The sequence below is a fragment of the Populus trichocarpa genome, chromosome 14, assembly GCF_000002775.5.
Source record: "Populus trichocarpa isolate Nisqually-1 chromosome 14, P.trichocarpa_v4.1, whole genome shotgun sequence".
Lineage (NCBI taxonomy): Eukaryota > Viridiplantae > Streptophyta > Magnoliopsida > Malpighiales > Salicaceae > Populus > Populus trichocarpa.
In genome coordinates, this window is record NC_037298.2 from 8,302,266 (window position 1) to 8,319,981 (window position 17,716).

The window sequence follows — 17,716 nt, forward strand, 5'->3', positions numbered from 1 at the left end:
GGCGAGGCCCAGGGCTAGACGAAGTGCATTTTTGGAATGATCCTTGATCAAACTGTTGCGTTAAACTATTTTCTAATGTTGTTTTTCATATTAATTGTCCGGAAGCCCAAACATTAGTTGTTGAGATTCTGGCAACAAGCCATCAACGCTGGTGTCCTGTTACCTGTCGTTGAGGGCGCGTTTCATAGTTTAGAACTGCGTTTCGTATGTCAGGCAACTGTATAATGTAGCTACCCACAAGGGGTTTGAAATTTGCACTTCTTTGATAACAGCTATTACAGTTCTGATAGCTGAAGCTGAACTGGTATATATCACATGGAAGCTGTATATTCACAGGGGCTCACGATAATCACCCAGTTGGACTCCTAGAGAGAACAGGCTGGCTGACTGCAACATGGTGGATGGACCATTGTTTCCTTCCTCAAGGCTGATATGGACCCTACGTACGAAAACTAACCCTAAACCTAAAAACAAAAGGAGATTAACTTGACATTTGCAAAGTAAGAGTGACACCTGTTCTATCGATGCGCACGCAATTCCCACAACACTACAGCTTGCGATAGTTCATGCAGCAAAAGAAGCAAACAACTAGCTAGGCATGTTGAGACGGAAGTCCAAGAAATCAAGCTTCCAGCTTTTCTCTATGTGAAGAGAACAAACATCAAACATGCGCAAGTAAACAGCTTAGTATCATAAGCGAAGCAACCCAGCTGGCAGCTAGCTCTCTCCTATTCCTAGACAAAATTATGCAAAGACCTGACATCGATATTAAGACTTTTGAATACAAAGTTAATTAAATATTAAAATAAGTACACTCTAACATGCTTGCTAAAACCCTTAACCCCTCATTTAATACTTTCTGTATCTACAATTTTGACATCTTAGTTTACATGAAAACTCATCATAATATATATTTCTTAAAAATAATTTTTATAAATACATTGTACGTATGAGTAATGATGAAAGTTTCAAATCCAACTAGAGAGATTTAAAACCGGCTTATTATCGAAACCAGGAAGATTAAACATTCACGTGAATTGACATGGTATATAACCTTGATGATCGAGTGATTAAGATATCCACGACATTTTAATTGGTGTGCTTAGCAATTCAAACCTCATGCAAATTGGTTATGAGTTTTTTTTTTTTATAATCATCGAGAGTATATTAAAAAGGTTATAAAACTAATAGTCAAAATTTTATTTAAATTAGTTATGGCTTGCTCTAATTAATGACGTCTACATGATGTTGATCATTATGGACCGATGATCATGAGGCTATCTAGCTATATTAAATACTGCCCACACAACGCACGTCGAGTGGCGTGGTGACCCGATCATCAACTTTCCAATATTAGTAAGTGAAACCAGCCATGAAAGGTGTTGCCAGTACTGCCATCTCTTCAACGTGCTGTGCTGCATCGATCATTTATGGTCCCTTGCTTGTGTGCTAATTAAATCCTAGAAAGGGACTTCCCATGCATATATACAACTGTTTCTTGTACATTAGTTTCAGCTCAGTTTTTAGATTTCTCGGTTTGGTTTCTAACCGAGAACTTGTTATTTTGATAAATTAATTTACATATATAATATAATAATTTTAATAATATTAGTGTGTGTATATACATCTATACGTACTTATATATAATCTAACATTAAGAAATCATAAAACTATATACTACTCTATCAGTCCAAGCCTTTATTTATTTTTCATTGGTTTTTTCTTTTTTATAGATTGCTAAGTAAATTATATATCTGTGGTTTATAGGTTACATTACTCGACTTGGATGTTTAATACTATTTTGCAATTAATTGGGACTTTGAGATGATATCTATATATTACTTCTTTTTCTCAAAATAAATTGATGGAAAAAAAAAATCTAAAAATAGATCTTTTAACATCAAATGAATATAGAATATCTAACTAAATGAAAAAATGGTTAGACCTAACCTAAGAATCATAATATTATTTTTTATATTAAAAAAGCTTGGTTTTTAATTTGATTCCGAAAAATTAAATAATATTTTAGATTGGATTTGGTTTTGATTATCAAAATCAAATAACCTCTACACGATATAGTAAGAAAATCAAATTCTTAACCTTGAGGGACGTAGATCAACTGGTCAGACCCTATATTTGCTTTCTAAGATCACCAGTTCGAGTCTCATAAATCTCAGGGCCATTGAATGCTTACATAGTCGTTGACTTCAGGGCTCATGAGATTAGTCGATGTGCGCACAAGCTGACCCGAACACCCACGTTAATAATAATAAAAAAAAACCAAATTCTTATGTTCTATGGTATTTGTTCCTCAACACGTACGAGGCAGCCTTAATTTGAACTATAAGTGAAAATGATGATCCGCGTGCGAGATGACATTCAATATACCAAACTAGGCATAAATAGTTGCTTCACGTAAATCACTTTATCCCAGTTATGTATATCAAGCAATCCCCTTCTAATTGTATGATGCAAGGTAGCTGTTTAGTACGGAACATGGTCAGTAATTATATTCATACCCTGCAGATGATAAATGTTTATATATATAACTGATGATGTTGTCACGACATTTATGTATGTAGGTCCAAGTATGAATTTAGGAATCACCGCCGGATTAATTATATAAAAGGTGGGTAACCATACCCTAAAATATAATGAGGGCTGCACTGATTTTAAGGACCCATGTTTTAGGGCCACTGATTCACATAAAAGATACTAAATCTGTTTTTGTTGATTTGACTGCATGTAAGGCAAATGGCCTTGCTTGTTGGGTCTCAGAGTTGGAGAAGACCAGTTCAACCAAGCAGAGAAACATGCGGTGGCAAATGTATGGGAGCCGCTGGATTTGTTTGTTTTCTAGAAATAGAATCCTCCCATTTTTATTTTATTTTATTTTATTTTATTTTTGCCTAAAATACTGCCTGCACGTCGCATCACACGTAAAGAAACGAAAAAACTTTCAAGTTTAGATCTTATAACCATTCTGCCTGCCAACTCATTTGAATCTTCTTCGCATCTTTCTGCTCAACCAAGTTGACTGAGTCACTGAGCGTGTTTGATATATTAAAACAAAAAATAAAGAGTCACTGATGAAGCGTTATTTCCGTGTTCATTTCAATTAGTAACTCCGTGTTTGTTTTAATTTTTTTATTTAAAAACTATTTTTTAAAATTTTTGAATTTATTTTTGTTTTAAATTAAAATATTTTTATGATTTTGAATCGTATCTACTATATTAAAAATAATTTTTTTTTAAAAAATATATTATTTTAATATATTTTAAAATAAAAAATACTTTTAAAAAATATTATTTCTACCCTCTCAAACACTACCAACACAAGAGGATAAAATAATAATAATAATGCTAAAAACGTTACCTTGACTTCAAATTTCAATTATTAAATAGGAGTCCATCACATGCAAGTTATTTCACCGCAAGCACTGCAATTATTTTTTTATATATAGGACAGCAACTGGCAAGCTGGTTAGTGGTAAGAATTTCTACCATGTATCATAATAATATTCCGTTTCCCCACCGCAAAACATCCGGTAAAAAACGCTGTTTATGATTTATTTGAATTGATTAGAGGTATCCTGTGTAGTTGTGGTTATTTTTTAAAGTATTTTTTAATTTAAAAATATATTAAAATAATATATATTTTTTATTTTTTAAAAATTATTTTTAACATCAGAAAATAAAAAAAAACTAAAAAATATTACTATAAAACAAAAAATAAATTTAATTTTTTTTAAAATAATTTTAAAACTTAAAAACAAACAAATCTAAGATCAGTCGATAGCAACAATCCTCCTTTAAAGGGAAGTTTGTGGACTAGCTTTCCTCGGAACGTAGGGGACCTAAATCCATTCGTCGTGAAAGAGACTTGGTTAAGATAAGGAGGTAGAAACGTTCCTCTTGCCCTTCAATGGCGAAGTGTCTAATTAAGGAATATTACAGGAATCACATATATAATATTCTACTACAATAACATTTTTAGAGCATATGAAGGATCCAATATGTATATTCATTGGTAAATACAAGAGATGATCGTAGAAATTAGGGAAATTTATATTTGTTTTCCGCAACCAATTAATTTCAAAAATCAAGTTAATATGTATACAACCCATCAAAATTTTTTTTTTTTTTTTGCATATTAATTCTACAATTCAAACAAACATTACGAACATTACGCGTTTAACCTCCCTACATTCTTGGTTATATATATAAATGAGCTCTCCATGGTGCTTACTCCACATATAAATGTATACCTTCCATATTTGTTACTCCTTTCTTAAGGGTCATCTGTTCTCCCCCTGCACTTTGCAGGGAAGAGCCCTTGATTAATTAAGGCAGGTCAGGCTGTTCCTTTCCCTTTCCTCCGATTAATTAATGGAACATCGATCAGGTGCTGTCATTGATATTTTCAGTACAGTTACCGACAACGGAGGCCATCGAGATGGCGTCGACCCAAAGCCGACGAAGAAAAAGCGGAGTCCAATGCACATCCTTAGGGTGGCAAATTATATGCTCTCTCTAAAATCTGGCAAATCAAAAACTGCCCACACCGATGCTGTCTCAAAGTGGAAGAAACTCTTGTCTTCCATGCGCCCTTTGCACATTAACAGCAACCAATCAGCCCAACGTAGCATTGGGGACAGGGCACCGATGGCACCTTTAACATCCAAGGAGGTTGTTGAACAATCAAAGGTTTATGCACCTTCCGCGGCATCCGAGGATGTTGAACAATTTGAGCTTTTTACCCCACCTTGGTCACCGGCCCCAAAAAGCACAGGATCATCGTCTGGTCAAACTAGCCAATACGCATCGGCCCAAAATCTTCAAGAGCTTGATGATCAGAGCGATGAAGATGATGAGGATAGTTATTATGATGATAAATTCGGGGACGAAAAGATAGACATGAAGGCTGAGGAGTTCATTGCTAAATTTTATGGCCAAATGAAGCTTCAACATAAGATTTGAAGAGATGTCAGAGGTCATTAAAGTTGAAACTAGTTCCGTTAATTTGTTTGCATATATGCATGTTTCATCTAAGGCAAAGGGCCAAAAACAAGAATAGCATTGGGTTGGTTGCATTTGAAAAACTTTATCAGGTTTTAATAAATTTTTCTATCGTGTTTTTTTCAATCAATTAATGAAGAGAAACAATATTGAGGAAATTAGCTATTTCATGATGAGCTGGGTGATGAAGATCTGGGATATAATAATAATAATAATAATAATAATAATAATAATAATAATAATAATAATAATATGAAGAAGAAGAAGAAGAAGAAGAAGAAAAGAGGATATTTATTTGTCTTTTTTTTCTCCCGTTGTTCTGTAATTTGGGTATACGTATATTATTAAGAAGAAGGGAGGATATTTTAACTGTTGTAATTTTGCTTGAAGTATAGGCATGAATCCAGATATTTCCTTAATGAATAAACATAATATTGTCGTGAAGCAAAATTGCGCAAGAACATAATTTCTTGTCTTGTACGCATCATGTTCAACGTTTCTTTTTCCTTTTCTTTTCAGTGTGACACATCAGAATTCAATTCTGAAAAAAATTCTTATACATAAGAAGGTTTACGCTTGCAATTTCAGATGATAGAGATGAAAATGCGTACTGCAGTCCAGAGTTTTCTTAAATTAAGTTATTTCAACATATATACTTAATAAAGGGCAATGAGCTTGTACTCATATGTAAGTATTCAGATTAAGGGTTTTTTACTTTTAAAATTCATGAAAATTCATATATGAGTTCAGGTTAATTTTTTATTTCAAGTTAATTTAGGTTTTTAAGATGGTTTTTTGAATTTTTTTAAGGTTATAGATAAATTTATCATGATTATTAAGGTTTTTTTTATAGGTGTTTTGGGTCAAAATAGGTTGAAAAATAGTTTTTATATAAAAAAAACTTAAGCCTTGATTTTCCGACCACCACAATGATTGAAATTTAGACAAATCAGACGACACGTCGTATGATTGTTTTTTCAAAAAAATTTGTCGTCCGCTCCATTTGCAAATAAATAAAAGACCCAGTCACGCAAGCCTGCCAGGACAGGCCAGACCCAACAATGTCTAGCCTTTGCTTCTTTTTTTTTCTATTTTTTTTTTAAATTAAAGATTTTTTGTATGTTTTTTCCTCTAAATTTTTTATATTTAGATTAGTACCACTTTTCTCTCTTTTTTTTTAGAAAATTTTTTAAATGACAATTATTTTTTTGGTTATGTATTTAAATTTGAAGATTTTTTTGTGATTCATCTATAATTTGTTTTTATTTTTTGTATGGATGAATTTTATTTTTAAAATATTTTTTTTATTTTCAAATAATATTTCTAACATGTACAACCTTACATCGTGTTTTTTCTCCTTTTATTTTATTTAATAAATTTAATTTATGTCTCTATTTCTATTATTATTTGCTTGAATAAAAAAATATTTTAATAAATAAATTTACCAAACATAATGGGGTAAATGTTTTTTCTTTCAAAATTAAATATTTTGATATGTATTTGTCTCTTGATTTTTCAAGTTTTATTTTTAGATATCGTTAAATTTTATTTGATTTATTTAATTATATATATTAAAATTTTTCAACTGCATAAATACGTTATAAATACGTTGAAAAAACCTTTATACCAGATAAAAAATCGTTGTAAAAGAAGAAAAAAAATGACTCTTCGATAAACAGTGGACTCTCGATTCAGGGAATGTGGGTTAGGTACATCGGCTCCTTAATTGGCCCACAAGACTGGAGAGAACCGGAGAAAAATGTCAGATTTTTCTCTCGTGGCCCGATCGATGCTTATCCGGGTTTGAACGAGGGGGTTCTTGGTGTCTTATTACTGGGTTTGATTGACGACCTCATGATTTTAGAAGACTCGCCAATCCTTAGTGAATATTTGCGTTAATAAATGTCTTGATAAAAAATAAAAATAATTCGAAGAATATGATTAAAAAAAAGCATATTGTTGAAAAGATAAAGAAAATCACTCTACTTTCATTTTTAGGACAAGGATGTTTTGATAGAATGAGATAAGGATAATTTTATAAAAATAAAATAAAAATATATAGATTTTAAAAAAATCAAAGAAAAATAAATCTTAAAAAAATAAAAATTATTGGAATAAAAAGTGTTTTAATATTTTTGCAAGATATTTAGAAATAATATTTTTATAAAAAAAATAGTAAAATAACATTTTATTTATCACTAATAAATTTGAAAAGCCAAAATAATATTTTTTATTTTTATTTTTAGCTTTCCATTTAGCATCTCTGGAGATGCTCTAATGGTCGATTGTTTCCACAATTGTTTGTTCATCTATCCAACTGCAGTATCCGTATGATAGAGAAGGCAATGCAATCGTTCTTCTACATGTTTGGTTTTCCCTTCCTTCATGTTTTTTTTTTATTTTTTATATTCCCATACTTGAATAATTGAAACTAGAGAGAGCTGGAAGATTAAGAACAGATTGGATCATAGGAAGATTAAATTATGTTATATGATTATGTGAAGTGAATTATTAATAATAAATACTTAATTTTTTTCTTCTCTCACTCATCTTTTTTGCTGAGCCAAAAGAACCTGTGTACTAATGAAGGACTGGTTCAGGAGCTTTGCAAGATTTCGTATTAATCTTTGATCGAAATTACAAATAAAAACGTAGAACAGTTGTGATCAACAAAAAGCAGCAATCTAAGCCATTGCATACATACAAAAAGAAGAGGAAGAAGAAAACAGCAATCAAGTCTATTATCTATGAAAATCTCCCAACTTAAAGAATCCCGTAAATATTTGACCCACCAAAAACACCCAGAGATCCAGCGTTTAAGGTTTAGAAAAAATCGATGCCAGTGCTTACCAATTTCCAGCAACAATGCTGCCCGCCACATCTCCATCAGGAACCACAAGACATGAAAGTGCATCTGACGTGTAAGAATCAGAGCCGCCGGTATTTCCAACTAGTATCCATGTATGATCTTAGAGCACTTGTTCTTGATCCAGCAGATCCCTCTCCTCAAAGAAGCCTTGACTTTACCTTCCACCGTGTAAACCTTGTACTTGGCAATCCGTTTCTTTCTTTTCATTTCAGGATCAGTCAACCCCCCCCAGGGCTTTGACGAACTGCTCAGACTCCGCCGAGGCGGAATCGATGCCACATTGGGTGAGTGTGGCCGAGTCGCGAAGATCTGGTTGCTATTGCCAAACCCAAAACCCTTCCCGCTCACAATCTCCAGCCTTCTGTCACCCCTTTGACCCGACCCGTACCCGTACCCGTCCATGTTCACTAATTGGAGAGCTTTGATTGCACAGAAGAGAAGAGAGATAGACGATAGCTAGGGTTTTTGTTTATACTTGGGGCAAGGAAACTGAAGATGTGAGATGAAAGCGGTAAATAACTGGAGTCACTGAATAGAATAGACTCTGATTCTAAAGCAGAGGGAGCAGAGGGAGCAGAACACCTCTATTTAATGGAGGCTTTTTTGCCCATTTTGTTATGTGTAGCCTTTTAGGGTTGAAATATTCTCAACTTTCTTACTCATACATAAAGGAGAAAGAAAGGGAGGAGAATATGTTAGAGAGATCAAATCATAAGTACGCTTTCCTTTAATTTTTCGATTCTTTAATCACTGTTGAGCTGTAAGGTTACGTTTTCGGGCAGTGGACTACCTCGGAATTGCCGATCTTTGATTGCAGGAAAGGTGAAGTCACGAAACCTCCTGTCTTCCTCCTAACCTTTCCTCTGATTCTGATGCATATTATATTCTAGCGTAATTAAATTATTAGTTATTAACTTCACTCCGAGAGAGAAATTGTCTGCCATGAAGACCAACTGGCCACAAGGTATCCGGATTCTACGGGAAAACAGTTTTCCTTGCAACAATCTGAGCTTTTAAATAACTATAATAATAGTAATTAATCACCTTGGAGCAACATATGTTATTGGAGGAGGCTGTTTGTCATTACATTTTTAATTTTGTTTTTTTTATGCCTTTTAAAAATACACTTTACATAAAAAAAATATCAAATTAATTTTTCCTTGTATTTTTGATATGAAAAATAAAATAAATTTTTTAAAAATTATTTTAATATATTTTCAAGTAATTCTTCATAAAAAAAACCATGTATTATAGGCGGGTTGCATGTAAGGATTTAGGTGCTGGCAGCCCAAGGATGAAAATTTTGAGTGATCCATGCACCTCTACTCCTCTCTTCTAAAATATAATAATATATTAGCTATTTGACTCTAGTCTCGTTTCTAATCAATTTTTTTATAAAAAAATTATATAAACAAATTTTTTTTACATGGTTTTATTTTTACATTAAAAAACTCTAAGTAAAAATAAAAAAACTTATGTATATTTCTAATCAAATAAATTAAGAATTATATATGTTAGTAGATGAAAAAAAAAGTCATTAGTGATAAATAAAAATAAAAAATGAACAATTAAAAGGTAAATATAGACTAAGATATTCGACCTCGCAACTTGAACCTTTGACCCGATTATATTTAATGACTTTGTTCATTAAGATCAATTTTTTATTTAATCAAGCGATAATAAAAATAGACGCATATGAAATTGATTGAATAAAATAAATAACAAAAACAAATATTATACAAGGTCATACATATCAAAAATATTATTCAAAAATATATATTTTATTTTAAAAAATAAATTTCATTTATAAGAAATGTAAAAAAAATTATAGATAAATTAGAATAATCTCTTAAAAAATTAAATGCATATAAAATAACTAAAAAGTAACCACTTTTAAAATAGACTAAATAAACAAAACAAAAGAGATAATCTTAAAAGAATACATTAAAAAAAGTATTAATTAATAACATATTTTAAAAAAATAAAATAAAATCAGGCGTTACTGGGCCTGATCCTTTTATTAAGAGGCCTCGTGCATGAGCTTCTTTTTTTTAAGATAGGGAAGATGACATGTCACCTGCCACAATTGTTTTCGAAAAATAATAAGTCAGAAAATGCGTTGTCTGACATTACCCAAATTTCAACGATTATGGTGACTGAAAAATCAAAGGAGAAGTATTTTCGACCCCAAAAGCTATTTTCAACCTATTTTTGACTCAAAACACATAGAAAAACATCTTAGGCAACCTGATAAACTTATTTATGGCCTAAAAACCTAAAAAAATGATCCCAAAATCAGAAACCAAAAATCTTTCCAAGCTCAAATATAATTTTTCTAGGCAATTCTAACGTAAAAAAAAAAACATATGATATGAACTCCCCTAATAAAATAGAACTATTTGATGCCAATATCTACTGTTTTGTGGTCGAGATCGATGCCAATATAAATTATTTTTTCTCTAGCACCGAATTTCGACGACTTTCTCCTACTTTTCTCAAACAGGGGCCAAAAAATAAGAAAAATAAAGTTTGGGTTCAAAATCAACTTTTCCCTTGAAATTTGAAAATTGAAGGGATCCAATATTTATAATTTGAAAAGTCTGAGGACTACAATAAACATTTTTCTCAAACTTTGTTAAACCACTAATTCCTTCTGTGTTTTGCAATTTGATCTCTCGGTTTTCAATCCCACAATTTCCCAACAAATTGGCCTACAATTTGGTTAAATAAGGGCTATATTAGAAAAAAAAATGGATGAAAAAAAATATATTGTAAATAACACAGCCACAATATCTTGTAAGTGGGTCATACGTGCAAGTTATACACTGAAATATCCATTGCTTTTAAATTTTTACACGAAAAAAAGAGAAGGAAAACCAAAGAAAAGAAAAACCAAATTGGGACCAAACCGGCATGAATAGACTCACACGCGCCACGTAGCATGGTTAGCTCTGCTATGAGGAATCGAAAAACATCCTAGAAGGTATTTTTTGGCAGCCGTGAGGCGCCGCACAAATGCAACGGGGCACCTCATGTGCCTACGCATGACTCACACGTGTCTATAACTTTTTTTTCTTTATTTATTGAAAGATCAAAATAACCCCTCCTAAACCTCAAATTAACAAAAAAGAAAAACATGTTCAAAAATACAAAAACAAAAATGGAAAGGTTTAAAAAATTTAAGTAGAAGATTAATTGAGTAATTACACCGTGGGAAGACATGACTTCTCTCTCATCACCCTTCACTAAGATTTCCATCTCTCCCTTTCCTCTTTTTTTTAACAAATTAAAAACCTTCAATTTAAATAAAAGAAATCCTTTAATTCATCAACAACCCACAAACACAGTCGCACCATAACCATCGATCGCCATAAAAAAAAAAATCCAGCAATTCATGACACCAATGAAAAGGCAAAATATTTTCTTTCGATCGCCTCTTCATCTCTTCCAACTATCATAATAATCACTAAAAACAACGATATCAAGAAAGTCAGGTCACATGAAAAGAAAACAAGAGAATTTGAGAAAAGAATTCGTCGCTCTATTTTTTTTTCATGTGATGTTAAGCAGATTTTGATTTATCAATTCATACTGTTGGGTTTTGAGGGGCTTGGCTTGATTTGAATGGTGTTATCATGAATCTCATCAAACCTTATATTTCAAGGATTCTATCTCGCGTAGGAATTAGAGATTTCTTTCTCGATTTAGATAGAAAGGGCCGATTTTGGAGTAGTCTACAAATATAAAGTGCTAGCAATTTTGGAGCTAGTAATTCTCTTTTCATGTTTAACCATTTACAAATGCTTTTACATATGGATGAAGTTCGGCATTTCACATAGTGGTGGAAATGTCACACTCACCGATAAATTTACAAAAAGATATCATTCATTGGCATTTAACCGTGAGCTGAAAAATATTTACTGGATATGACACTATCACCGACGGATACATTCCATCGGTATATTTAAAGTGAGAGTTTTTTTTTTGCGCACTATTTTCGTCTGTAAACCATCTTTAATATTTTTTTTAACTGATAGACTTAGCGGAGGAATCCGGTATTACCGACGAATAGTAAGCCGATGGACGTTTTCCATTGACGATTTAGTCGGTAAAAAAATTACCGACAAACTCTGAATCACATACCGATAGAATATTTTCATCGATAAAACTATAAAATCTTGTAGTGAATAGGAAAAAAAGAGTGAAATTTTTTCAAAACAAAAAAACTTTTTCCAGCCATTTGGGTTAACCTAAATTGCTGTAAATTTTAGCCTAAAGTTATATCTAAACCCGGTTTCACTTATCCTACCTGACACGCTCTTTTATACTATCTTTTACTGCACAAACTTTTCATAAATTTTTTTATGTATACACACGGTTTTTTTATATATATTTTTTTACGCAGAGCATGTAATTTTTCTACAAAAATAACATATAATACCAATATTTTTTACTAAAAGTATACATTACACAACAATCATAGCATTGCATATCAATCAAGAGCTATCATGGCTAGTTAAACTCATCTTTTCACCAAGAATACATGAAAAAAATTCAAGTTTTAAATGTATAAATACACCGAACACTCAAGCAAGAGGTAATTCTAGCCAACCATAACATTGCCATACATAAGCATAACTAGAGAGCAATTCATAACAAGAAAAGCTAGCCAAAGGGCATGAAAGCCAGCAAAGACCATGAGAGCAACCACTGAAAATCAAACCAGATACACACTCCCTAACCCTCACTTTATTTTTTCTGTTTTTGTATTTTATTTCTTTATATACACACACTAATTCAAGTATTGCAGAGTTTCGTGCTGTTCATGGAACTTGTTTCATTTAGACCAGTCAAAATCATCAATCCAATCATAAAAACTCTAATTTCTTTTCAATTTCTAATTAAATTTACATATAAAAAGAGAGATTTCATAGTTTAGTAATTATTGACTGTGTACATTATTAACTACTAAATCTATATATTATCACTGAATCTCTATTGTAACTTTTTTTTATTCGGAACATGTACATGAACACTAAATAAATTTTAAATTACCACTATGAAAAAATAAATTTTAAATTACACGTGTGCAATAGATCAGGCAAAGCAGCCTTGCAGCTTCTAGTGTTAGACCACTGAGCACTAAAACTAACTTATAAAAGCATTGTTTTTTTTTGTTTTGTTTTTTTGTTTTAACTTTTAATATTTTTCTTCTTACATTTTTTTAATCATGGACATCAGATCTATAAATTAATAATTATTAATTTTACATTTATTTATGAAATTTTTCACGTGTTATTGGAAATATTTTTATTAAGACTAGTATAAAGTAAAATAAAAACTTAGTTTAGTTAAATTTATGCGATGGATTTTATTTTTTTAATGTTTAATACTATATTATAATGTTATTTAACATAATTTCAAGGATGTGTAGTGTTATTTAAAAAAATATTTATCAGCAAACTGATGAAAATTCAATATAAAAGATTGCTAAAAAATATATTAAAGAATAAAAAAGGAGTGGGGCCTTAGCGCGGCGTCATTTAAAGGAAAAGATTAAAAAAAAAAGAAGCATTCGTACGACTGCTCTCTCTCTCTCTCTCTCTTTACAGATGAGTTCACTTTCAGAGCTGCATTAAAAAAAACATCAACAATGGATGGTTTAGTCTTGGACATTGTAGCGCTTGTTCTATATTTGTCCTTGTTGATTAGAAACGATGTCGTCAAGGAGAGATTTGACATTCCGAACTCCATTTCTTTCTACAACATACATCTTTAGAAAATTGAAATGATTCTGGTGGGTAATATCATAGTTTTTTCAAGGATGTTTTGAAAAAACAATGAGAGAAAAATAGAAATCCTCTTCTTCGATTTGAATAATTTCAGTGTTCAAACCGTTAACGATATTAGAAACAGATCAAGTTCATCAAAGCAATTTCTGTATACCTTCTTTATGTAATGGTTCAAATCTATATCAAGACGTTGTTCTTTGACAGCAGCATTGAGTTACTATTTTTGCTTGCTCATAGGATCAGCAGCAAACATAAACTAACTACCTTCCTTGTTGATTTGTTACGATGGCAGCTAGGCCAAAATGACACATGACATGCTTGATTAGGAGCAACTAAAATGGAGCAAAATTGCACATGCATATATAGAGCTTTCGCATCAAGAAATTTTCGAAGTTTAAACTCATAAACTAAAATGGAGCAAAATGGCACATGCATATATAGAGCTTTCGCATCAAGAAATTTTCGAAGTTTAAACTCATAAACATTAAAAATATTTCCATGGAAAGACAAAATTTCACAACATGCACATACAGGCACTCGATCTGATCATCTAACCAGAGGGAGTGAGTTTGAGACAGAGATCAACCCCTACATCGTCATCATTGGAACATAATTTACCAGGAACTTTAATAAAAGATGGCATCGTATCTGCATCATGTAATGGATGTGCGATATAAATTTGAGAAGGAGAGTGATGATCAGGAGGAGATGAAGGAAACAACAAGGGCTGAGATGGGTAATCACTTGCTATTTGGGGCCTAAATTCAACAGCAGCAGCGGTACTATTGCTAGTGATCAATCCCCTTGGATAAATGAGGGGTGGTGATTTGACAGCATGTGAGCAAAGAACTTGTGCAGCTGCCGTGAGGCGTCGGTCACAAAGGTATTGGGCACGTCTTGCTCTTTGGCGCTCTCTTTTGTGAGCATTTTGATGGCCTCCTAGTGCTTGTGAGTTGGCAAAAGCTCGGTGGCAAAAATGGCACTCGAATTTCCTGTTTCCTAAAGTATTTTCTGTTTTTGATAGGATTTCATCTTGCTCAGTCAATGGAAAACCGAAAAGCTTTAGTTTTGATGTGGCCTTATGGTCAGATTCTTGGAACGGGGTTGAGCTCTCTGCCATGTGTGTCTAGAGGACTCGAATTTCATGTGCATATACGAGGGTATGTATGCACCCTATTTATAGGGAAATAGTGATTCCAATTTTCGCACATCCATTACATGATGCAGAAAAAAATGTTGTTTAATTTCATTTGTGTACACCCATAAATCTTTCAAATAATATATTTGAAAGACTTATTTAGCAGAGAAAAAGGGAAGAATATTTACTTATTTTGTACAAATATTACATGTACATTTGCATGAAAATATCTACATGAAAGATGAATGATCGTGATTTTGTGGCCACGTCTACACGTTAATGTTTCGCGTATGAGATTTTTTCAAATAAATTTTGTCAACAATTTTTTTCTAAAAGGATCCCTAATCTTTTTGGAGATAACTAGTCATGGAGACCTAAAGGGACCCGGAGATAAATGGTCACGGGGACCTGCAGACAATCTATTGTGGAGACCATGAAGATTTTTCATAGAGATACATCTTGAGACATATTTGAAGACATGGAGACTTTTCATAGAGATACAGTCTTGAGACATGAAGATTTTTTATAATGATATTTTTTTGAGATATAAAGAAAAACTATTTTTTATTGAAAACTTAAAAGATGGAGATACAATACATAGGTTAATATAGGGATTAATTGATCTCGAATAACTCAATAACTGTGCAGATTTCTTTAATTTCTTGCTCTGATTTTGTTTCTTTTATCATGAACTGTTGGAGGTACCCTATTACAATCAAAATTTCTATATCCTCTTAGAGACATGAAGATATAGAGAAAAGTTACTATTTTTTTATTAAAAATTTAAAAGATAGAAACACAATGCATTGGATAATCTGTGGATAATTTGATCTCGGGTAGCCCATCAAGTATGCAGACTTCTTATGTTTGTTGCTCTAATTTTTTTTTCTCACAAACTATTAGAGATACCATTTTGCAATCAATATTTCTATATCCTTTTTATGACGTGACATTCCTCAATGTCATGTCCATGATCATGGTGAAAAAGACAGAAATTGTTAGGGTTTCTCGTGTTCGTGCCACTTTTCATGGAGGATGGATATTGCATAAGTTCTTTCACTTTGATAGTAACTAACACCTTATTCTATGTGGTGGTTAAAGATGTAGTCATGAGCTTAGAGATTTTTAGGTGATCATAGATGTGCTCTTTGGCTTTCTTTTTGGATGCTCTTATGAGAGACTAATGGTGTCATGAAGACTCTGCTTGTGAGTGGAAACAAGGGTGTCCTTGTTTGTCACATTGATTTCTTCTATCCTGATATAATTCTTCATTGTTTGTTTGATGCTTTGATCAAGATTCCAGTCAATGAGAGTTTATAACATTTCTTATAAGAAATAGTTTAGACTTTATTAATCAAGACTTATATGGAAATAGGCTCGATGAGTTTTTCATATTGAACACCTCTTTGTTGAATCTTTGGAAATAAGCCTTAATGCTCTCATCCTCTACTGTATGATGGTGAAAGGCTCTGTTGTGATTTTTCTAGTTGGAATGCTTGAGCTGAAGTCGATGGTAAGTTTAAAGTTAAGATCATAAAAGTAGATAATAGAGTTGGGCTTTAGATTGTGGAACCATGCTCATGCAAATTCATGAAATATTGTTGAAATTGTTTTGCACATAACATCAATATCTTATGTGATCAGTTCTATGATACTTTTCATATTTTATATGTGTTCTTGAGTGTCTGTAAGTCCTTTGTAGTTGTCCGAGCTAGGTTTTACAAAGACACAATCTTTAGAGAGCAATTAATTATGACAAAGTAGGGGTTGTGTTCTTGCTCACAAACTCTAGAAGTTATAGAGCTTGTCTCACACCTAAATCTTTTTTTTTTTTTGCATAAGTGAGACTCGAATGTAGATCAATGATGACTGTATAGTTTAGAGTGTTTCGTGTGAAAACAATTTTTATACCTCATTCTAAATGTAGGAGTATTAGTGTTACTTGCTTGCATGTCATTATACCTTGTCTTTTTAGGGAATTGGAGTTGTCATTGCACACTTATTGATGCTTGTTGTTGTGTGGAAGAAAGAGTAAGAAGATGCAGTTGTATCTCTGTGACAACATAATTGAGCATCTGCTCCTGATGAGAAAGTTATTGAAGACATAAAGGAGATGGAGCCCCTGTAGACTGTAGTAGGGAGATTAATTATTCTCCCTTGACTTGGAGTTTCTTCAGCCATGGAAAGAGTAATGAAAGAGAATGAATTGTTTTTTTGTTTAGTTTCCCATAAACGACGTCAATAATGAAGTTAAGAAGAAATTCACACATAAATTAGGTTTTTCATTGTCTGTTGGCCAGACGTGTGAGTTGAGCTTCAAGTTTGGACTTGAGTATTCTAAAAAAATAAGTTTTTCATAGAACGAGAAACTCTTTAATGCTTAAGTTAGTAATGACATGAGAGAAACAATATATAATAAAAACTTGAAAGTAAGTGTAATACAAGAGAAAATTGAGTCTTACGACATCAAACAAAGTTGAGAGAACATGTAAAGAATAGTTGGGTAGAGATTTGTGATCTGAGAAGACTGTTTTTAACTAGTGACCTAAGATATTTGTAGACTTAGAACACATCGGCTCACCTCGAACATGAAGAGTGATGTTATGATTGATTGATGAAAATATTGGTGTTTATTTTCGATTGTAGTGTTAGACATTGTTGTTGGTGGGACGATTAGTGATATATTGACTAAAAATAGCTATTGATCGAGAAAAAAATTCCCACTATACATGGAGAGTGGTGAACACGTATATAACATGTGTCAAGAATTAACATTTAATTAAGCTGAGATTTAATTGAGAAACTATATTATAATATTTTTTTGTAGCTAGACTAACTAAATAAATATCAAAGATTGTTCGTTGATTTTATACAATTTTATTTTAAGATTGTGTTTAG

At 32.1% G+C, this 17,716-nt stretch overlaps 3 protein-coding genes across 3 annotated transcripts; 1 reads left to right on the plus strand and 2 right to left on the minus strand.

Annotated features, from left to right (window-relative positions):
- The first annotated feature begins 4,389 nt into the window (after positions 1–4,389).
- Positions 4,390–4,980, plus strand: LOC7495227 (uncharacterized). Its single transcript, XM_002320281.1, has one exon. It carries the CDS (start codon positions 4,390–4,392, stop codon positions 4,978–4,980), a length of 591 nt encoding a protein of 196 aa, XP_002320317.1.
- A 2,757-nt stretch (positions 4,981–7,737) lies between these two features.
- LOC127904281 (uncharacterized) lies at positions 7,738–10,726 on the minus strand. Its single transcript, XM_052447025.1, has 2 exons — positions 10,700–10,726; positions 7,738–8,344 (listed from the first exon to the last, which is right to left on the minus strand). The coding sequence occupies exons 1-2, from the start codon at positions 10,724–10,726 to the stop codon at positions 7,970–7,972; spliced, it is 402 nt and encodes a 133-aa protein (XP_052302985.1). The 3' UTR covers positions 7,738–7,969.
- Positions 10,727–14,131: 3,405 nt separating this feature from the next.
- LOC127904297 (zinc finger protein GIS3-like) lies at positions 14,132–14,833 on the minus strand. The gene has a single exon (XM_052447147.1). The coding sequence runs from the start codon at positions 14,798–14,800 to the stop codon at positions 14,231–14,233; it is 570 nt and encodes a 189-aa protein (XP_052303107.1). The 5' UTR covers positions 14,801–14,833; the 3' UTR covers positions 14,132–14,230.
- Between the last annotated feature and the right edge of the window lie 2,883 nt (positions 14,834–17,716).